The 23542-nt window shown below is 42.9% G+C and overlaps 1 protein-coding gene across 2 annotated transcripts in view; it reads left to right on the top strand.

Annotated features, from left to right (window-relative positions):
- The first annotated feature begins 13592 nt into the window (after positions 1 to 13592).
- LOC122540140 (tumor necrosis factor receptor superfamily member 1B-like) overlaps positions 13593 to 23542 on the top strand; it is a 37318-nt gene continuing 27368 nt past the window's right edge. For both annotated transcript variants that reach the window (XM_087980705.1, XM_043675445.2), the window contains exon 1: positions 13593 to 13712. In XM_087980705.1, the coding sequence (XP_087836831.1) occupies positions 13629 to 13712 (84 nt within the window). In that variant the 5' untranslated portion in view covers positions 13593 to 13628. The remainder of the gene's footprint in view (positions 13713 to 23542) is intronic.

Below are 23542 nucleotides of genomic sequence, written 5' to 3'. Positions count from 1 at the left end.
ATGAAATTCAACATTATTGCCAGTGCAGCTTTTGGCCATCTAAGGAACAGAGTATTTGATGTCAAAGACTTCAAACTTAACTCTCAATTCATGGTCTACAGTGCAATAAGGTTACCTGCCACTCTGTATGCAGCACAGACAATGAAAAATGTTCAGACATCTCAAATCTTTAGAGAAAAATTACCAGCAATGCCTCCCTAAAATCCTGCAAATCCAGTGGTAGGGTAGATGCTCAACTATCAATGCTCCCACTCAGGTCAATATCCCTAGTTTTAGGAATTGGTTACTGTCAATTAGCTGCATTAGGTAGACGATATCATTTTCATGCTTGGCATAAGACTTCCAAAAGTAACTCTTTACTCAGAAGCCCATCGTAGCAAGTGGTTACCAGGAGGGCAGAGACAATATTTCAAATGTGTCTCCAAAGTCTCACTGAAAAAATGCAATATCTCCCTGACATATGAGATTCTCTTGCCCCAACTGGAGAAGAAGCATCTGCAGAGATACCAACCATCCTAGGCATCTCTGATAGGCCCAGGTGAAGGCCTGTAAACAGCAGAAGGGTGCGAAAATTAAAAATCCCACCCATGTCTTCAAACACTACTTGTTCCAAATCTAGCAGGATGTTCGCATCTGGCATTAGCTTGTTTGCTCAACTCTGGATCACCAACACCGAAGTGGAAGGAAATAATCATCCTCATTCTCAAAGGACTCTATGACTCTACAACGCTTAAGAAGAATATGAAATTTTGAAGGATGTTGATAGAGGCAAAAAAGAGAAACTATTTTCAGTAGTAGAAAGGTTGTTAACCAATGAATTCCAATTTCACGGAACTGGGGAAAGAACCAGAAGCAACTGAAGAAAACTTCTTTTACACTGTCATTTAGGATCTGGAAGGCACAGTCTGAAAAACGTGATAGAACCCAACTGACTAATAATTTTCTGAAGGGAATTGGATAAGTATTGAAGGGGAAAATAGTACGTTACAGAAAAAGATTTGAGATAAATTGGATGAGGCAGTTAGCTTGATAACTATAATAGGAATGGTGTAAGAATTGAGCATTTAGAAGATAATAACTGGGCACTTGGAAAAAACTCAAGGCAATCAGGAAGAGTGAGCATGTTTCTCAGAAAGGGAAATCATGTTTAACCAATTTATTGGAATTCTTTGAAGGAGTAACATGTGCAATGTATGAAGGAGGGTCTGTTGATGTACTGAACTTGGATTTCCAGAGAGTGTTTGACAGGCTTCCACACAACATGTCATTGTGCAAAGTGAGAGTCTGTGGCACAGAGAATAATGCATTAGCATGGGTAGAAGATTAGCTGTTGGAAATTAGTACGCATAACTTTGCTAGATGTGACAAGTAAGTTCCTGCAGGGATTTGTGCTGGGTCCTCAGTACAATGAAAAGTTTTGTTCATGAGCAGTACAGACAGATCATTGTAGGAAAGGACATACAGACATAGGGTAAAAAGAATTTAAGTTAAAAGTGTAGACCGGCTATAAGAAATGTTAGAGTTGGTTCTGCTGTAGGGAGCTCACAAGGAGTCGTACAGTGTCGGCACCATCTTATTTAAGTAGAGGGAATTGAAGATATGGTGTCTGAAGTTGCAGATGTCACAAAGATAGGTGAAGATGAAATAACAAGGATGCAGACTAATATAAAAATGTGAGTGGGCAAAAATCTTGCAAATGGAGTGTAATGTGGGGAAAAATGTGAATTGTTCATTTTGGTAAGATGAATGTAAAGCAGAGGATTATTTAAACAGTATTCTTGCGCTGCTGTGGTACCAGGAGACCTGGGTTCAAGTCCCACCTGTTTCAGACATGTGTAGTAACATCACTGAACAGGTTGATTAGAAAATAATTTATTTTTCCAAGGTGTAGAGGGAGGGATCCCTTTGTTCCGGTGCATGAATCATAAAATGTTAGTAATAGAGATGCGGAAAATGACTAAGAAGCTAATAGAATGCTATCCTTTATTCAGAGAGAATTGAACATAAAAGTAAGGATGTAATGCCTCAGTTATACAGCACGTTGGTGAGACCACATCTTGAATACTCTCTGCAGTTTTGGTCTCTTTATTTAAGGAAGGATGTCAATGTTTATTGAAGGTTGTTCAAAGGAGGTTTACTAGATTGATGTCTGGAGTTGGCAGGTTGTCTTATGATGAAAGGTTGGACAGGCTTGGCTTGTTTTTACTAGAGTTTTGAAGAGTGAGGGTGATTTTATTGAATTTTGCACATCCTGAATGGTCTTGACAAGGTGGATGTGGAGAAAATGTTTCCTTCTATGGGGGAGGCCAGGGTCACTGCTTTAAAATTAGTCGTTGCTGTTTTAGGACAGAGATGGGAGTCTTTTTTTGTCAAAGTGTTGAGTGACTTTGGAACAGTCTGCCTCAGAAGGCAGCGGAGGCAGGGCCATTGTATATTTTTAAGGTGGAGTTGGCTATATTTTTAAGCAAGGGAATCAAGGGTTATTGGACATAGATGGGAACATGCAATTCAGAACGCAACTGATCAGCCATGATCTTACTGAGTGGTGGAGCAGGTTTGAAGGACCGAGTGGCCTACTTCTGCTCCTGATTTGTTTGTTCAAAGATAGTTTACAGAAGCAAAATAAATTGAATGATCTCTCTCTCTCTCCCCTGTGTCATTCAGTGCTGAAGTAATTGCTGCAAAATTAACATATCTCTGTTGTAATCTCTGTCAGAGATCAAAGTGAAAGCTAAATTTATAAATGATCTTAGTAGAAAGCAAGGTAGATTTTTTTTGAAGTAGAAGGATGTTAAACAGTTCTAGGCTAGAATTGACTGTGAGTTTAAACCAGTTATCTCATGGCCAGAAGAACCTGAAGGCTGCATGGCCCATTTGTGAGCTGTAACCTTTTCTGTTGTTCCTAACTGTAATATCTGATAATGTGTCTATCTCATAGTTTCCAAATGGCTAACTGTAGAACTGGGGACTGCAGATAGAAATGTCTTAGTTTAGGAATGATTAAACAAAAGAAAGTTAAAAATCACGCAACACCAGGTTATAGTCCAACAAGTTTATTTAGAAGCACTAGCTTTCGAAGCGCTGTTCCTTAATCAGGTAGCTGTGGAGCAGGACCATAAGACGCAGAATTTATAGCAAAAGATTACAGTGTCATGCGACTGAAATGATATATTGAACAAACTAGAAACTTAAGACTTAACAGCAATCTCGGTTTGTTCAAGATATTGTTTCAGTTGCATGACACTAATGTTTTGCTATAAATTCTTTGTCTACGGTCCTGCTCCTTAGCTACCTGATGAAGGAGCAGTGCTCTGAAAGCTAGTTCTTCCAAGTAACCTGTTGGACTATAACCTGGTGTTGTGTGATTTTTAATTTTGTCCACCCCAGTCCAACATCAGCCCCTCCACATCATGAATAAAACAAAGTTTATTTGCTGGGTGAAGTATCCTGTTTGAAGTGTTTGCCAGATATTTTATTGTCTTAAGTATAGGGATTATCTTTAATTAGATTAAACCACTCGCTGTAGATTAGATCTATGTTGGAGACTTAGCTGCCAGTTTCTTGAAGGGGACCTTGAGTTTTGATGCCTTAAGGTTTATACGTGACTGTGTGTGCCTCCTGTTTTCCAGGTGACTCAGCTTTCCAGTGGGAACAGTGGCAGCCATGGGTGTGTATGTGTGACATTGGCAAACAGGGCCGTGTCCGTTACTTTGTGGTGTCCTCAGAGGCGGCAAAGAGAAATGTGGACCTGGAAGAATTCTGGCAGGTCAAGCCATGTGCCCTTGTCGACTGTGAATTTTGCCAGACCACTGAGTGCTCAATTCCGGAGGTTGGAGAGACTATGGCCTCATCCCGATTCAGCCACCGGCCCCCTCGTCCTGCTGCAGGCTCTCTGCGGATTCCTGCTGCCAAACCTGAACAAGCAAATTCCTATGACAGCCTGCCAGTCATCGATGATGTGGGATAGGATGTGCCTCCTTTGCTGTGAAGCCTCAGCCTGTGGGGAGCAGTCAGCTTCACGTCGTTTGACTATTTTTGAGAGATAAATCAGCTGACGGAGAGTTTGTGTGTTTCAGTGGCCAGCTAGCTTGCTCGCAGCTTGTGCAACTGGCTCTGAGATTCATGTCTCCATTTAACACTCACTCATCATTCTCACTATGAGTGAGAAGGCCCCTCTCTCCTGTGAACTGATCACTGCAACGGAAATATTCAAACTCCGGTTTAGTTGTTCCTCTGTGTTACACGTGGACTATGCACAGTATAACACACAATTTGCAACACAGAAAGCAGACCATTTGGCCGAAAGCAGACATGTACTCCTTTATCCTCCATAGATGCACATGTTCCAATCACCTTTCCTCATTCTGTCCCTTGACCTTCATCCACCTATTCAATCAAATCCTGAGTATTGATATCTCTTCCACCTTAGCCACTCTCCCTGGCATTCCACATCCTCTCAGCTTTTGTTTGTAAAGACTTCACTCTTCTAAATTTCTTGCATTTAACCTGTGTTAATGGTTCCATAGGCTGACTGTTCCATGACTGGTAATAGACTGCTTCTATTTATCCTGTCTTAAACTTCCATCATATCACCCCTTAATCTGTGCATGTTTAATGAGAAAACACTTGTTTGTCAGATATTTCGTTCTATTTGTATTTACTGCGGTTGTCTTGAGCCAGCCTGGGAAAGGGTGCTGTGTCATTAAACTCATGTAAGTCACTGCATTATTTTAACTGACATCCAATCAGCTTTCCTGTCTGCAGTTTACAGATGAGTGGATGTGGGAAGGAGATGACTATTGAAACATGTTAAGAATCTAGAGATATGGAGAATGTTGAGTGTTGGTGAGTAAGTTATTGCTTCTGGATATATGTTTGCAGGGAACCAAACTCTTCTATATGTCTCACCACTGGGACCTTGGATAAATAGAATTTATTGATCAAAATATTTGTTGACTGGCTTGGATTGGCTCGGAAATCAGTAGTTAATGTCTTTATCTCAAATAGGTTCTGTTACTGTGAGAATCAGAATCATAAAATACGGAAACTGTCTTTTAGCCCATCGAGTCTGTACAGCCAAAAATATACTTCTATACTAGTCCCACTTTCCAGCTCAAGGCCCAGCCTTGAATGTTATGATACTTCAAGTGCTCGTCCAATAACTTTTTAAATGTCTGGATGAACCTGTGATCATTGAATTAAAAATTCTAAACTGGGCCAAGATAAACTCTCTCCTTTTATGTTCGTAGATATAATAGAGAAGAAAGCCATTCAGCCCAGATTGCCTGTGCTTGCTCCTTGGTGGTGTTATCCAGTTATTCTCATAGCTCTGTTATTTGCACAAAACCCCATTACTGCCTCCTCCTAAGTATTTATCCAATTTCTTTTTGAAAATTAATACTAAATCTCAATCTTAGTTTTGTGTCTACTGGACGCTTTGAAATTATGACTCATCTAGGTCATTAATATATATCAAAAAGAGCAGTAATGCCAATCCTGACTCCTGTGTTCCCATCTCTCTCCAGATTAACAACATGACTATCTCTGTCTGTCTCTCTCTCTCTCTCTCTCTCTCTCTCTCTATCTCTCTCTCTCTCTCACACACACACACACATGCATGCATGCACATGCCCCTGGAGACATAGTACTGACAGAGTGCTGCACACTTGAAAATATAATTTTTTAGCAAGGTGCTGAAACAACCCTGTCCTTTATAATATTATTATGAAAAGAGCAGGGGAAGATGCTCAGCTGTCCTGGCTAAACTCTATGAACAAATTGTACTGATCTTATAGCAATAAAACATCCTAAGGTGTTTCATAAATGATAATCATTACATTTGACCCAAGTTATTTGAGATATTATAGCAGGTGACTAAAAGCTTGCTCAAAGAAGGTAAGTATTAAGAAGCATTTTAAAGGAGGAGAAAGAAGTTTTAGTAGTACATTTCAGGGCTTAGGACTTCAATAACTTAGAACTTCAAAATGTATGGCTTCCAATTACAGAGTGACAAGAGTTGGTGAAGCTCAAGAAGCCAGAAATGGACTAAAACGTAGTCCTAGGAAGGCTGCAGGGTTGGAGGAGGTTACAGATAGAGATGGGTGTGACCATGGATCTATTTGAAATGTGGATGACGATTTTTACAAACCAAGAGCTAGTGGGAGGGACATTGACTACAGATGTTGATAGGTAAATGGCATTTAATGCAAGTTGAGATATGAGCAGAAGAGGTTTTGATAAGATCACATTTGTGAAGTTTGGAAAACGTCATAATAATCAAATCTAGAGGTAAGAAAGGCTTAATTGAGGAAAGGACAAAGTTAGGCATCACTTTTAGAGTTGGTCATGGTTATGGTGATGAAGCAAGATTAGGTTCAGAAGGTCAGCTCAGGGTCAAGTTTTTCAACAAGAGCAATAAACCAGATTATCTAGTCATTTATAAAGGCATGTCTGGGATTTTGCTGTCCACCAATTGGGTTCCATGTTTCTCTAAACTGCAACAGTGACTTCACATCAAAAGGAATTAATTGGCTGCAAAGTGCTTCTGGATGTTCTGGATTATGAAGGACTTTATTAAACTAAAACCTTTTTAATATTAAATATTGAACAATGAATTTTAAGTTTTAAAAGTCAGTCTTTTCAGTGTCCTCTTTATAACCTGTACACCCTAGAACCAAACAATCCACAAATACCATGAGATGCTAAGGTTGATGGTTAGGAGTACAGCAAGCTGGAGAGTGGAGAGAGATATGGGGAGTATCAAATCCGGGACAGCACCAAAAGAGTTCCAGTGCAGTTCTGCTTGGTCAGTCACTGAGTCCCTTGAACAAGAACTCAGAAGGTGCAGCGGGGGGACGGTGTCAGCTGCTCAACAAGTTTTGTTAGGTAATAATAGAACTTTCTGAATCTTGGTTTTACTGGGAATTGCTAACTAAAATCAATTAATTATTGGACCATTTTCTTTGCTGCAAAACTGAAACTCTGCTTCGTCATCTCAATAAAAGTATCTGAAAATAAAAGCTAGGATGACAAACTTCAGAAAATTGTTAGAGGTTTTGTAATAAACACTTAGGTGAGTTTCTAATTGAGGTTTGAAGCTGGTGGTTAATTCTTGATAGAATTTTTGCAGTGCAAATACAGACAATGTATTTCTACATTGTGGAAAGAACAAAACTAGAAGCATAGTCACCAAGAAATCAAATAGACAATTTAGAAGAATATTTGTCATTCAGTGATGAGAATATGAAACTGGTTACCACGGGGAGTAATTGAGGTGAATAGTATTGATACATCTGAGAAGAAACTACATAAGCAAATGAGGAAGAGAGAGTAGAGGATTATATTGACAGAATGATACTGGATTAGGAGGGATGGGAGGAGGCTAAAGTGAAACAACTGTCTTGATTAGAGTGGTGCTGGAAAAGCAAAGCAGGTCAGGCAGCATCCGAGGAGCAGGAAAATTGACATTTCGGGCAAAAGCCGTTCATCAGGAGTAGAGGCAGGGTGGCTGCAGAGTGGAGAGATAAATGAGATGGGGTGGGGGTGGGGAGAAAGTAGCATAGAGTACAATAGGTGAATGGGGGTGGGGATGGAGGTGATAGGTAAGAGAGGAGGGTGGGGGGAAGGTAGCAAAGAGTACAATGGGTGAATGGGGATGGGAATGATGGGGATGGGGGATGATGGGGATGGGTCAGAGAGGAGGGTGGAGTGGATAGGTGGAAAGGAAGATAGGCAAGTAGGACAGGCCATGAGGGTGGTGCTGAGCTGGAAGGTTGGAGCTGGGGTGAGGTGGGGGAAGGGGAAATGAGGAAACTGGTGAAATCCACATTGATGCTATGGGATTGAAGTGTTCCGAGGCAGAAGATGAGGCATTCTTCCTCCAGGCGTCGGGTAGTGAGGGAGCAGCGGTGGAGGAGGCCCAGGACCTGCATGTCCTCGGCAGAGTGGGATGGCGAGTTGAAATGTTGGGCCACAGGGCGGTGGGTGTCCTGGAGATGTTCCCTAAAGTGCTCTGCTAGGAGGCGTCCAGTCTCCCCAATGTAGAGGAGACCATATCGGGAGCAACGGATACAATAAATGATATTGGTAGATGTGCAGGTAAAACTTTGGATGTGGAAGGCTCCTTTGGGGCCTTGGATGGAGGTGAGGGAGGAGGTATGGGTGCATGTTTTGCAATTCCTGTAATGGCAGGGGAGGGTGCCAGGAAGGGAGGGTGGATTGTTTTGGGCATAGACCTGACCAGGTAGTCACGGAGGAAGAGTCTTTGTGAAAAGCGGAAATGGGTGGGGAGGGAAATATATCCCTGGTGGTGGGGTCCATTTGGAGGTGGCGGAAATGTCAGTGGATGATGTGATGGTTGGTAGGGTGGAAGGTGAGCACTAGGGGGGTTCTGTCCTTGTTACGGTGGAGGGGTGGGGTTTGAGGGCGGAGGGGCAGGATGTGGACGAGATGCATTGGAGGGCATCTTTAACCATGTGGGAAGGGAAATTGCGGTCTCTAAAGAAGGAGGCCATCTGGTGTGTTCTGTGGTGGAACTGGTCCTCCTGGGAGCAGATACGGCAGAGGCAGAGGAATTGGGAATACAATGCTGCCTGACCTGCTGTGCTTTTCCAGCACCACTCTAATCTAGACTCTGGTTTCCAGTCCTTGCTTTTACCTAAAATGAAACAACACAAGCATAGATTCTTTTGGCTTTTGGCTGTTAGTGCTGTACATTTCTCTCTAATTCTGGTATTTGAGACTTTCTGTTTGAGTGAGAAGGTAGCAGCTGAGTGGTTGAAGGGAAATGCAGATCGTCTTGACAGAAGTGTTACTACACAAGCAGCTTTCATCAGGATTGTGACCTTTCATCAAGGTCACATCTTTTTATTAAAGGCTGTGACTTTGCATCAGAGTCACAAACATTCCTCAGGGTATTCAGAAAGTCACTCGTAAAATTGACTACATTGCATGTCTTAATCTATTTAGCATGGTGTTCATCAGAGCTGAGTTCAATAGCTCTTCACCACGCATTCACACACCTGCTACATTCCTAAAGATCAAGAGGATCAGAGTAGTAACCTCGGCAGACTCTCTTTCACCATAACCCTTGGGACCTTGTGACCTTAGCATTGAACAACTGTGGCTGAGATGAGCTAACTTAGCACAGACCAAGAAGAAAATCAGATATCTTCCTGATATATATGCTTCAGCCTGAGGACTTTGGACCAGAGTAGTTCTGGATATGATACCGAATGAATCTGTGGAGGGATTACCAGTGAGAATGCATTGGGAAGTTGCAGAATGTACATACATGACAATTGAATGGGATAAAGAACAGAGGGTAAGGTGAAGGTAATGGGAGCTGGAAGGGTGCACTGTTCATGCTTCCAAGTCATGTTCTACTTCTGCTTCCATGTACGTGGAGTGACAGGCAGCTAGTGTTTAAAACCAACCAGTGGGAGTCATACTACAATCCAATTCTGCTTCAGACCAATCATGGGCACACCAATGGGGCTAATCAAACTGAAACCAGGTGAAGAGAAATTAGGTTAGGCTGTGTTACTATTACTGTGCTGTACAATACTAAATCAATACAGAGAAAACAGATTGTACACAAAGTAAACGGATGTCTTTATTTTTTAATTTGCAAGTTAGGTTATGTTATTATCCAGAAAGGCATGTGGCAAAGGTTCGAATGGGATTAATCTTTGCATAATTTTATCAGCATTAATTTATAGTAATGCTTATTATAAACATATACCTCCCCATCCATCCATGAGTGTAAATCTGTTGATTTATGGGGGAGGGGTACAAGTGAATCCCCAATTAAAACCTATCAGCTGGATGTAATTAATATATAATTACAGTAAAATCTAATGATATTTAGCTTCAATAATACAACAGTGTAAAGCTTTTATTTATATAGTGATAAAGTAGTCAAATGGCTCTCTCAACTTTAGTAAAACCTAATTGATTCTACTTGATGATTGCTCACAGGCAGCCTGGATCAAATTGTGACATGAAGCAACTCAGAAGAAATTCTGTTGTTCTTCTGGGCCACTTAACAGTAACATTTGCAAATTTGCATTTAATTTCTGGGAGAAGGTTTTATGATTGACAGTTTTGCTGTAAACCTGGTGTCGTCACAAAGACCACAAAATAAAACCAAAGGGAACAGTTAGTTGTTGTAAATCTGGCTTTAGGAACCAGAATCAAACCTGGTTTCAGCAAATGAGTTTCGTGCAGGGATTGTAACACAGTGACTAAGGACAGCATATAAAAGAGTTCAAGGGAAGATGGAGGGTGTTTAGATGCTAGACTTAGTCATTCAGGGAGATATTGTAGTCAGCAAGGAGTTGTTGGGATATTTTGCTTTTCTATTGACGTTAACAATATCAAATCATAGCTGATATTTTATTTTCAGACTAGAAGTGCTGATACTGTGAAAGCAAAAATGACTGATGATGCTGCAAATAGAAAAAACCAAAAGAAACACAGAATTACAAAAAATATTCAACTGGTCAAGTAGCATCTCTTGACAATGAGAGATTTAAAACTGAACATTATGATCTTTCAGCAGAATTGGAAATATTACTGCTTTCGTAGCTCCTCCTAACCATACATTGTTCCTTTACATGCCTCACAACCACTCTGCTCTGTACTATCGCCCTTCTTGTCATTCAGTTAGTCCTGGTTCCTATCCTAGAATAGATCATCTCTTTCATTCTTGCTTAACCTCCTCCCTTTCCCTGCTTCTGCACTTGCTTGAAACATGCTATAGGTCTGACAACAACAACTTATATTTATACAGCATCTTTAATGTAATAAAACATCCTGTGGCATTTTGTTTCATTGCAGGAAGATTATGAAACAAAATTGTACACTAAGTTACATAAGGAGATATAGGGAAAGGTTACCAATAGCATGATCAAAATGTAAGTTTTAAGGAACATCTAAAGAGAGGTTAGATAGGCAGACAGATTTAGCTAATGAATTGCGAAGTGGCTGAAGTTACAGTGGCAAAAGTGACATGATTAAAATCAGGGATGCTCAAGAAGAGACAAGATTTGGAGGAGTACAGAATGTTAGTGAATTGTAGAGTTGGGGAATAGTACAGAGGTAGAAATGAATGAGGCTATGGAAGGATTTGAAAACAAGATTGGGAATTTTAAAATTGAAGTGTTCCTTAACCCTGGCAGGTCAACAAGAATAGAGATGACAGTTAAACAGGACTTGGTGTGACTTGGACCATAGGTGACAGAGTTTTAGACAGTTTTCAGTTTATGGGAGGAGGAATGTGGGAGGCCAGCTAGGAGTGTGTAGGAAAGTCAAACCAGAGGTAAAGAAAAATGGAAAAGAGTTCTAGCAGCAGATACGCTAAGGACAGGGCACAGTTGGACATGATATAAAAATGATATTATAAAGTTGTGAATAGTCTGGTTTGGCTCATGGACAGCAAGGTGTCATAGCTTGAGCTGGGAGTTTTTTTTGTGGGGACTGATGGCAATGGCTTCAACCTCCTAACCTTGGAGGAAATACCTGATCAGTCAGTGCAGGGTTTTGGACAAATGGTTTAGAGCTGGTCAAGAAATGGTGATGAGGTACACTGGATATCACCAGCATAGTCACAGAAAATAACATTTTTGGATGATGTAGCCACATGCAGAAAGTGGATGCAAATTCTAGGGAGCTAAGGAGCCATCTTCCTTTGATATTAAAGATAATGTTGAGGGAAACCGTTGCTGGTGATTCCCTGACTATGTTTGAATAATTAAAAATGAAACTGGTTGGTGCAGATGATGGTAATGAGGACGTTAAACATGTCAAAGGCTGCACTCAGATTGAGAAGGGTAACTTTACTTCTAATATTATATAGCATATAATTTATGGGGCAGCACAGTGGCACAGTGGTTAGCACTGCTGCCTCACAGCGCCAGAGACCCGGGTTCAATTCCTGCCTCGGGCGACTGACTGTGTGGAGTTTGCACATTCTCCCCGTGTCTGCGTGGGTTTCCTCTGGGTGCTCCGGTTTCCTCCCACAGTCCAAAAATGTGCAGGTCAGGTGAATTGGCCACGCTAAATTGCCCGTAGTGTTAGGTGCAGGGGTAAATGTAGGGGAATGGGTCTGGGTGGGTTGCGCTTCGGCGGGTCGGTGTGGACTTGTTGGGCCGAAGGGCCTGTTTCCACACTGTAAGTAATCTAATCTAATCTAATTTGTGAATTTGACAAGGGCTGTATTGGTACTGATGAAGAGTCAGAGACCTGATGGAAAAGATTGCAGCATGGAGTTCTGAGAAAGATGAGTATGGATTTGGAAAACAGCACCTTGTTCAAGGAAGTTAGAGAGGTATGGCAGGTTAGAAATGGTACAGTAGTTTGTAATTTTCCGTTTTGAGCCATAATTACCTTAAACATTAAATCTGTTTCTCTCTCTCTCTGTAAATGCTATTTGACCTGCTGTGTACTTCCAGCATTGTCTGTTTTTATATCAAATGCCCTTTCTGGCTATTGATCTTGATATTGGCACTCTGCTGTGGGTCCATTTTAAAAATCTGTCTTTAGGATTGTGCATGTGTGGGGCACAATTTCAAAATCTGCAGATGGTACAAAATACAGAAGTGTTGTGAACTGAGGAGGATGGTGATAGACTTCAGGAGTGGATAGATAGATCACTGGAATAGGCCGATACCTGTGAAGTAATACATTTTGGCTGGAGGAATGAGGAAAAACAACTCAAAATAGAGAATATAATTCTAAAGGGGATGCAGGAGCACAGCAATCTGGAGTTATTTTACATAAATTTTTGATGGTAACAGCTGGTTGAGAAAGCAACGAATACCTCTTATGAGATCCTGAGCTTTATCGATATAGACAGTAGAAAAACATGAAAATTACACTGAACTTTCATAAAACACTGAGTCAACTTCAAATATGATGTTCTTTCAAATTTTGGACATTGGAGTTTAGGAAGGAGGTGCCAAAATGCTCCAGGAATCAAGGAAAGATCACTGAACTTGTCATAGTTTCCCTTCAAGAGGCTTTAAGAGATGTAATAGACGTATTCAAAATCATGGGGTTTGGTCACAGTAAATTGAGAGAAACTATTCCTATTAGTGGGAGAATGGAGAACAAGAGGTCACTACTTGACATGACTGGCAAATGATAAAGGGCTTTTGCCCGAAACGTCGATTTTGCTGCTCCTTGGATGCTGCCTGAACTGCTGTGCTCTTCCAGCACCACTAATCCAATGATTGGCAAAAGTACCAGAGGCAACATGAGGAAAACTGTGACGTGGGCAGTAATTATGAGCTGGAGTGCATTGCTTGAGATAGTGGTTTAACTGAGACATTCAAAGGGGCACTGGATAATTAACGAAGAGGAAAAGACTTGCGGGGCAGCGGGCAAAAACAAGAGAGTGGCACCAGTTAGACTGCTCCACGCCAGTCAACAATGGGCCGAATGACTGCTCCTTCTGTCCTGCAAACCATTTCTATGATTCTGCTCGAACGTATATCGATCTTGCGCCTTGCGCCTAGCTCCTCCCACCCGATTCAACACAACACGTGCTCGTGGTCCTCCAGTCGGATTAAAACTGGGTCTGTGGTGTTGAGTGTGCAGAGCTGAGCTTGTTCAGCATCTTGACTGACATGTTCCCACCAGGAACGGTTCGTCCCCGGAGAGTGGCGACTCTTTTCTGGGTCTGCCTATGGACTGCGGTGGCGGCAAGAGAGGTACCAATTCAAATGAAAGTGAGCACGATTGAGGGGACGCGCCAGTGCAGCCAATTCTTTAACTTTAATCTCCAAGATTCAGGGCAGGATTTGAATGTGGAGTTTGCCAAAGGGTTTAAATGCGGTTTGGGGATGGGGGGTGGGGGTCTCGGTTCGCGGGTACAATCCCTGGGGAGGCTGCATCATTGCGCCGCCTCCTCAGCGTGGAAGCAGTCGCTCAGACTGAAAATCGTGATCTGTCCTGGTCTCGGAACGTCTGCGCTGGGGCCAGCCAACATTGACGAAACGCTGCTCGTCCCTGGGCATTGATCCCAGCGGGACCCCGGGTTTGGCTGAGCGCCGTCAGAGCGAATGTGCAACTTGTACCCACCAAAAATCCAGGGAGCTCTCTCTCTCTCCCTCTGTGATCCTGAGATGCCGGTGTGGGACTAGGGTGTACAAAGTTTAAAAATCACACAACACCAGGTTATAGTCCAACAGGTTTATTTGGAAGCACTAGCTTTCGGAGCGCTGCTCCTTCATCAGGTGCTATCTCATCTATGTATGGTATCTCATTGTGAACTGACCAAACAAGTTATGAGAAACATCTATGAGGGAAAACATTGAGCTATTGGTACCGTTTTGTACCGGAGAATTGGTACCGTTTTGTACCGGAGAATTGGTTCAAAGAGAGTTTAAAAATGACCTGAAGAGTTGTGGTGGAATGACTTGGAAAAGGTTTACTCCTCCCCCCACCTCGTTAGGGCAGTTTTCGGATTGTTACAAACCCATAGACTTATCTTCAGGAAAGTGCGGTTGATTTGTTTCTAAGGAACTGAACTGGAAATGTCTCAGAGGGCGCACAGAACGAAATTTCAAAACATCAAGGAGAAAAAAAAATGTTATTGACCGAAGAAAGGCACAGATAACGGAGACATTGTTATTGCCTCTGGATAGTCTATCCCATATTCCCCACATTGAGGAATATAAACCCGGCTACTGGTGGGGAGTAACAGGGGGTGTAAGGGTCTGTGACATAGAGAGAGGGGATATCACTGAACTAGCAATCCTGAGGCTCACTCAGTGCTCCGGGAACTACGAGTGGAACTTCAATTTAGTTCAAGTGTTTCAGGAATTGAAAGCTAGTCTCAGTAATCGTGACCTTCACAAAACTAAACCATATCGAGTTCTCGAGGCCGCATGTGATTCCAGACTCATATGTAGCTTATTCTTAACTGCCCTCTGAACGGCCGAGCAAGCCACTGACTCCAAGGACAACTGGAGATGAGCTGCAAATGTTGCCCTTGCCAGCTTTATATAAATATAAAACAGTCAGAAACTGGCGAGGTGGAAAGCGCAGGTATCCCTAGATAGAGTCCGCCCTCGGAGCTGTATCCGATGGGCGAGATATTTTGAAGGTGCTTCCTGATATGCACTGATTTCCATTGAGTTGGTTTAGTTTCATGGATTTTGCTGTTTCATTGTTCCTGGAACAGCCAAGTCATTAACTGTAGAGCGATGTGATTCATGTGGTTAGATGCAAAGATCAAACAACTCAAAAAGCTGCCAGATCGATTTTCAGACTGAGTGACTTCTTTGAACCTGCATAAGTCACTTTTTTCTGAAAATCAGATGTGTGTCGGGGAAAAGGAAATGGACTCAACATCCCCAACTGTTCGATGAACACATTCTCATCAGATACTGGAGGAATTAAAAATAAAACTAATGTTATTAGGGCTCAGATCGCCAAGTGTCCCTAACGGGTTTCGGTAAATTCACTATCCCTTGGTGACTTAAACTGGTCTCGCGACATTTGTTTCGTTTTTCTCTGCTGCCAGACCTGCTGAGTTTCTCCAGCTATTTCTGTTTGTTTTGTTTCACCTGTAAAGCCATGAATCCCCAGTTCTGCCATACCATTTACATCTCTCCCATTTGTTACACATCCCAATCTCCTGAACTGAACTCTCTAAATCCTCTGAACTCAAATCTTGGGAAGTTCAAAACAATTTGTTTTCGGCTCCTATTCCCGGTTGCGTCCAGCAGCCCACTCCCACTCCGATTTCAGTTATGAGTTTCCTGCTTATATTAAGGCCCAGTGCACTGACATTACACAGCAAGGGCCCGGTTAACAGTCTCCCCTTGGCAAGGGCACCGCGATGTAGGTGTCTATTGAAGGGATGGGTCGGTGCAGGCTGGTTTACACAGCACGCAAACAGCTCGGGAAACTGTACCTGCTGTCGAGCCGAGACGGCCCCGGTCCTTTTCTCCCTGTCTGAGTAACCTCGTGGTGTTGCCCCAGTGACCTGATGAGGAGCCGGGACAGCGATGATGAAGCAAAGAACTGAGAATGTTGGAAAGCTGAAACAAAAACAGATATTGCTGGGGAAAAAATACTGGAACTTCTTTTCCCTGGAGCGTCAAAGGCTGGGGGATAACCTCATAGAGGTTTATAAAATCATGAGGGGCATAGATGGGGTAAACAGACAAAGTCTTTTCCTTGGGTTGGGGGGAGTCCAGATTTAAAGGGCATAGGTTTAGGGTGAAAGGGGGAAGATATAAAAGGGACCTAAGGGACAACTTAACGCTGATGGTGGTGCACGTATAGAATGAGCTGCCAGAGGAAGTGGTGGAGGCTAGTACAATTACAATATTAAAAAGGCATCTGGATGGGTATATGAATAAGAAGGGTTTAGAAGGATATGGGCCAAGTGCTGGCAAATGGGATTAGATTAGGTTAGGATATGTGGTCGGCATGGACGAGTTGGACTGAAGGGTCTGTTACCATGCTGTACATTTCTATGACTCAGCAGATCAGGCAGCACCTGAAGAAGGCAGTATCTGAAGTTAACTCTATTTTCTGTCCATAGATGCTGCTGGACCTGCTGAGATTTTTCCAATGATCAAAGCAATTTGTCTTTATTTGGACAACCTGCAGTTTTTTTTGTTTAAACATTAAGTAAATTTAATTACCGTACAGTGCAAAATGATTGTCTTTATATAAGTCATCGCCCTGAATAGTCTCAGTGATTTGCATATTCAATCCAGCCTATTTACATAGTTCTTTCGAGACTCCAAACTCTGAAGCCAAATCTCAAAATTGCTTAGTTCTGAAGTTTTACTGGCATCAACTGCCCCTTTGCTAAGGATACTGTGACAGCTGATTTGCCCTCTTGAACAGAACTATATGATGTGCTCTCTATTTAAACAATTTGTCTAGAACACTGAAACTGGGATACTGAGGGTTAATTGATCCCTACATGGGATAGCAGTGATGATTTGAAAGTAATACATTTTTGAAAAGACTGGTTTTGCCCTCACCGGACTAGCAGACTGTTTAAAGTATATCAAACAGGTCCCCAAGTCCACTTCATTGGCTGTCAGCAGGAGCTTAGCTGGCTGACAGATAGCTGCTTCAGAACTGGACATTACTGGGGAAACATGCAACAGCCACTTGGCACCGTCCCTCAGTTTGGGAACAGGAGAGCAATTGTGTGACATTCATGGGCCTCGGAATGCATAGTCCCTGACATTGTGCATCAGATCTGATCACTCAATGTGCTGCTTCATTCCTGCCCTCTGTCTAGATCCTTGTTTCCGATAACATGCCAAAAATTGTCAGCTCGGACAGGCCACATGTTCAGTCAGTGACCTCAAGTTTCTTTTCACATTCATCTCAGATTCACAGAATGAGAAAACAATGCATGCATGACTGAGTTCTCCTCCCTATCCAGCTAGCTGTGCAACTGTGGGCAGCGTCTGGGCAGCAATTCACTGGGGAAAGATTAAAACCTGGAGATGCTGCACCCTGTTAAAATGAGGGGGTTTTCACACCCATAGCCTTTACTACCCAGTGCCCTGGCAGAGTAAATATACCATGATCCCTTGCCTACTCTGCTGTCCCTCCGACAGTGCAGCATTCCCATAGCACTAGCCTTCCCACACTGCAGCATTCCCTCAGCGCTAGCCCTCCGACAGAGCAGTTTTCCCTCAATAACGCAGTCATGAATCCATGTGGAGTGAATTTTAAAACCGCAAAGTGGCTGTTTTGGGAATTAAGCCAATTTACTATTTGCTGACACAAAATTATGAGCCACAATGACAACATTGGATCTGGGTCTGTTATTGTGGAAATGTCATTGATTTTAGAGTGCCTAATTTACGTGAAGCAAGGAATCCTCCTGTAGTAGGACTTAATGAGGAAGTGTGGGTAGAGGTGGTGGAAAGGGATGGAGTCTGAACTGCCTCATACGGCGTTCTGAGTGTTGGCCAGAGGATGGGGACTGAAAGAGGGTGTTAGGCTCATAGAAGCATAGCAGAATAGGAGCAGCAGTAGACTGTTCAACCCTTTGAGCCTGTTGTGACATTCACTAAGATCGTGGTTGATCATCCAACTTACTACCTTGTTCCTACTTTCTATGCATTTCCTTTGGTCCCTTTAGCCCTAAGAACCATACTTAACTCCTTCTTGAAAACACTCACTGTTTTAGCCTCAACTGCTTTCTGTGGTAGAGTATTCCACAGGTTCATTTGAAAAAGTTGCCTCATCTCAGTCCTAAATGGCCTACCCAGTATCCTTCATCTGTGATCCTGGGTCATCACTTTTTGCATTTATTCAGTCTAATCCTTTTAGCATTTATAGGTTTCTATAAGCTTCCTCCCTATATTCTTCAAAATTCCAATGGATATAGTCCTAACCAATCCAGTCTTTCCTCATGCTTCAGTTCTGCCATCCCACAAATCAATCTGGGGAATCTTCCTTGCACTCCCTCCATAACCAGAACACCCTTCTTCAGATAAGGAGACCAAAACAAACACAATTTTCCAGAAGTAATTTCAACAAAGTGCTGTAAAATTGCAGGAATACATCTCTGTTTATGTATTCAAATTGTCTTTCTACAAAGGCCAACACACCATTTGCCTTCTTCACTGCCTACCTCACCTCCATGCTTATGTTCAACGACTAGTTTACAAGGACACCCAGGTCTCTTGTATCTCCTCCTTTCCTAATTTATCACAATAATATCACTAACAATCCACCTTCTGGTTTGCTATGAAGCTGGGTAATCTCACGTTTATCAACATTATATTTTATCAGCCATACATTTGCCTTCTCACTTGACTTGTTCAACTCACTGAAGCATCTCTGCATCTCCTCATGGCTCCCTGTCCTGCCTAGCTTTATGACTTTTACAAAAATGGAGCTATTCTACTTATCTATTTGTTAAAGCTGGGTTAAAAATCACCAGGAGAAAGTGAGGACTGCAGATGCCTGGAGATCAGAGCTGAAAATGTGTTGCTGGAAAAGCGCAGCAGGTCAGGCAGCATCCAAGGAGCAGGAGAATTGACGTTTCGGGCACAGGCCCTTCTTCAGGAATGAGGAAAGGGTGTCCAGCAGGCTAAGGTAAAAGGTAGGGAGGAGGGACTTGGGGGAGGGGCGTTGAAAATGCGATAGGTGGAAGGAGGTCAAGGTGGGAGGAGGTGTAGTCTAGGTAGCTGTGGGAGTCAGTCAGTTTATAGTAAATGTCCATGTTGATTCGGTTGCTCGAGATAGAAATGGAGAGGTCTAGGAAGGGGAGGGAGGAGTCTGAGACGGTCCAGGTGAATTTGAGGTCGGGGTGGAAGGTGTTGGTAAAGTGGATGAACTGTTCAACCTCCTTGTGGGAGCACGAGGCAGCGCTATATAGCGTGATATATCGGCGCTGCCTCGTGCTCCCATGAAGAGGTTGAACAGTTCATCCACTTTACCAACACCTTCCACCCCGACCTCAAATTCACCTGGACCGTCTCAGACTTCTCCCTCCCCTTCCTAGACCTTTCCATTTCTATCTCGGGCGACCGAATCAACACGGACATTTACTATAAACCAACCGACTCCCACAGCTACCTAGACTACACCTCCTCCCACCCTACCCCCTGTAAAAACGCCATCCCATATTCCCAATTCCTTCGTCTCCGCCGCATCTGCTCCCAGGAGGACCAGTTCCAATACCGTACAACCCAGATGGCCTCCTTCTTCAAAGACCACAATTTCCCCCCAGACGTGGTTGACGATGCCTTCCACCGCATCTCCTCCACTTCCCGCTCCTCCGCCCTTGAGCCCCGCCCCTCCAACGGCCACCAGGACAGAACCCCACTGGTCCTCACCTACCACCCCACCAACCTCCATATACAGCGTATCATCCGCTGTCATTTCCGCCACCTCCAAACGGACCCCACCACCAGGGATATATTTCCCTCCCCTCCCCTATCAGCATTCCAAAAAGACCACTCCCTCCGTGACTCCCTCGTCAGGTCCACATCCCCCACCAACCCAACCTCCACTCCCGGGACCTTCCCCTGCAACCGCAAGAAATGCAAAACTTGTGCCCACACCTCCCCCTTTACTTCCCTCCAAGGCCCCAAGGGATCCTTCCATATCCACCACAAATTTACCTGCACCTCCACACACATCATTTATTGCATCCGCTGCACCCGATGTGGCCTCCTCTATATTGGGGAGATAGGCCGCCTACTTGCGGAACGTTTCAGAGAACACCTCTGGGACACCCGGACCAACCAACCTAACCACCCCGTGGCTCAACACTTCAACTCCCCCTCCCACCCCACCAAGGACATGCAGGTCTTTGGACTCCTCCATCGCCAGACCATAGCAACACGACGGTTAGAGGAAGAGCGCCTCATCTTCCGCCTAGGAACCTGCCAACCACAAGGGATGAACTCAGATTTCTCCAGTTTCCTCATTTCCCCTCCCCCCACCTTGTCTCAGTCAAATCCCTCGAACTCAGCACCGCCTTCCTAACCTGCAATCTTCTTCCTGACCTCTCTGCCCCCACCCCACTCCAGCCTATCACCCTCACCTTGACCTCCTTCCACCTATCGCATTTCCAACACCCCTCCCCCAAGTCCCTCCTCCCTACCTTTTATCTTAGCCTGCTGGACACACTTTCCTCATTCCTGAAGAAGGGCTTGTGCCCGAAACGTCGATTCTCCTGCTCCTTGGATGCTGCCTGACCTGCTGCACTTTTCCAGCAACACATTTTCAGCAGTTAAAAATCACCAGGTCAATTAGCCCACTCTGTAGGGATTCTATGATTAACAACCCTTTCATCCAGCAGCTCAAATTGTCCCTGCTAACCCTAACTCTAACTCAGATCAAGCTGCTGCTCAGGGGAGAGATGATGTTTAGCTGTTAAAGAAAGAAAACAGTGTGACGTATTTAATAAAGTATTTTCTTTTTATGAAGTCTAAAGCTATTGCTCTTACATCACTGCCCATTGCTGTCCATCTCCTGATGCTTTTCTGACTACTTGCTGAGTGTCTGAGAGGCTTTGTGAATGAATTTGGGAACCTTTAAACTGGTAGGGAGGGGAGGTGGGGTGATCCTCAGGAGTAGTGAGAATAGAAAGACAGATGAGGATGCTTTTGAAGTTAAAGGGAGCAAATCAATTAGACAAAGCAGGCAAGAGCATGTCAGAGAATAAGGTAACTCTAAAGAATTAAATTACATTTATTTAAATGCAATGAGTCTGACAGGTAAGGCAGATGAACACCTCAGGGCATGTTTGGGAACATGGGATTGGAAATAGCTACAATGGAAACATGGCTATGGGAGGGACAGGTTTGGTAGCTCAATATTTTGGGGTTTAGATGCAATAGGAAGGATAGAAGAAGGGGCAAGAGAGGAGGGGGAGTGGCATTGTTGATTAGGAAAAAACATTACTTCTGTACTTAGAATATTCCTGAAGGATCATCCAGTGAAACAATATGGATGGAACTGAGAAATACAAAGGAGATGACCACCTTGATGGCATTGTACTATGGGCTGTCAAATAATTAGCAGGAAATTGAGGAGCAAACATGTAGAGAGACCTCAGATATGTGTAAAATTAAAGTTTTCATTGTAGGAGATTTCAACTTTGCGAACACGGGACTGCCATGGTGTTAAGAGCTTGGATGGAAAGGAATTTGTGAAATGTATTCATGAAAAGTTTCTTTATCAATATGTAGATGTACCTACTAAAGAAGGAGCAAAATTTGACCTTCTCTTGGGAAATAAGGCAGGGGAGCACTCTGGGACTAATGATCATAATTCTATTAGTTTTAAAATAGTTATGGAAAAGGATAGACCTTGTATAAAAGTCAAAGTTTTTAATTAGAGTAAGGTAAACTTTGATGGTATGAGATAAGGACTTTCGAAAGTTGATTGGAGTAGACTGTTCACAGGTAAAGGGTTGATTGGCAAGTGGGAGGCTTTCAGCAGTGAGATAACAAGAGTTCACAGGCAGTATGTTCCTGTAAGAGTAAAGGGTAAGGCTGGTAGGAGTAGGGAACATTGGATGAATAAAGGTAGGGAGAATCTGGTCAAGAATAAGAAGGAAGCATACATTAGGTATAGACAACTGGGATCAAGTGAATCTCTAGAAGTGTATAAAGGGTGTAGGGCATTTTTAAGAAGGAAATCAGGAGGTCTGAAAAGGGATATGAGATAGCCTTGGCAGATAAGGTTAATCCAAAGAGACTCTACAAGTACGTTAAATGCAACAGAGCAACGAGGGAGAGAATAGAGCCATTAACGATCATTGAGGCCATCTGTGTGTGGAACCACAGGAGATGGGACAGATACTAAATGAATCTTTCATTCCAATTTTCACTGTGGAGAAAGATATGGAGGCTAGAGAACTCAAGGAAATAAATATCAATAGCTTGAAAACAGTCCAAATTACGGAAACAGAGGTGCTGGAGGTCTTAAAAAAACATAAAGGTTGATACATTTTTGGGACTTGATAATTTATATTCCAGGACATTGTGGAAAGCTAGAGAAGAAATTGTGGTGGCCTAGCAAAGATGTGTGTATCATATACAGCTGGAAGACTGGAGGGTGGATAATAAGGCTATAAGGGGAAGCATGGAAACTATAGACTGCTGAATGAAATAACAGTGGTGGGTAAATTGAAGGAGGGGATTCTGAGAGCTAGGATTTACGTACATTTGGAGAGGCAAGGACTGATTATTTAGCATGGCTTTGTGCATGGGAAAGTTTTTTGAGGACTTAACGACTTAACGAAAAAGATAGATGAGGGCAAGTGGTAGATACTGTCCACACGAACTTTAATAAAATGTTTGACAAGGTTCCACATAGTAACCTGATTAGTAAAGTTAGATCACTTGGAATTCAGAGAGATCTTACCATTTGGATACAAAATTGGCTTGATAATAGGAGACAGAAGATGGAGTTGGAGAGTTGTTTTTCTTTCTGGCGTCTCTGACCAGCGGAGTTCAACACAGATTGATACTGAGTCCACTGTTGTTTGCCATTTATATCATTGATTTGGATGAGAATATAGGAGGCATGATCAGTAAGTTTGTGAATCACATCAATATTGGTGGTATAGTGGACAAAGATTGCAATGCTATCTTGATCAATTGAGCCAATGGGTTGAAGAGAGGCAGGTGGAGTTTAATTTAGATAAATGTGAGGTATTGCATTTTGGTAAAGCGAACAAGAGCAGGACTTATGCACTTAATGGAAGGGTTCTGGGTAGTATTGTTAACCAGGGAGATCTATGGGTTCAGGTACATAATTCTTTGAAATTTGCATCACAGGTAGACAGGGTGGTTAAGAAGGCATTTAGCATTTGTCTTCATTGCTCAGATTATTGAGTATAGAAGTTGGGACGTCATGTTGAGGATGTTGGTGAGGCTACTTTAGGATACTGTGTACAGTTCTGGTTACCCTGCTATAGGAAGGATATTATTAAATTGTGAGAGTTCAGAAAAAATTTACAAAGATGTTGCCAGGGCTGGAGGGCTTGAGTTATAAGGAGAGATTGGTTAAGCTGGGTCTTTTTTCA

The sequence above is a fragment of the Chiloscyllium plagiosum genome, unplaced genomic scaffold (assembly GCF_037043375.1).
Source record: "Chiloscyllium plagiosum isolate Xiang-an unplaced genomic scaffold, Cpla_swu_hap1 HiC_scaffold_37, whole genome shotgun sequence".
Taxonomy (NCBI): Eukaryota; Metazoa; Chordata; class Chondrichthyes; order Orectolobiformes; family Hemiscylliidae; genus Chiloscyllium; species Chiloscyllium plagiosum.
This window is presented reverse-complemented; position numbering and strand designations above follow the sequence as displayed.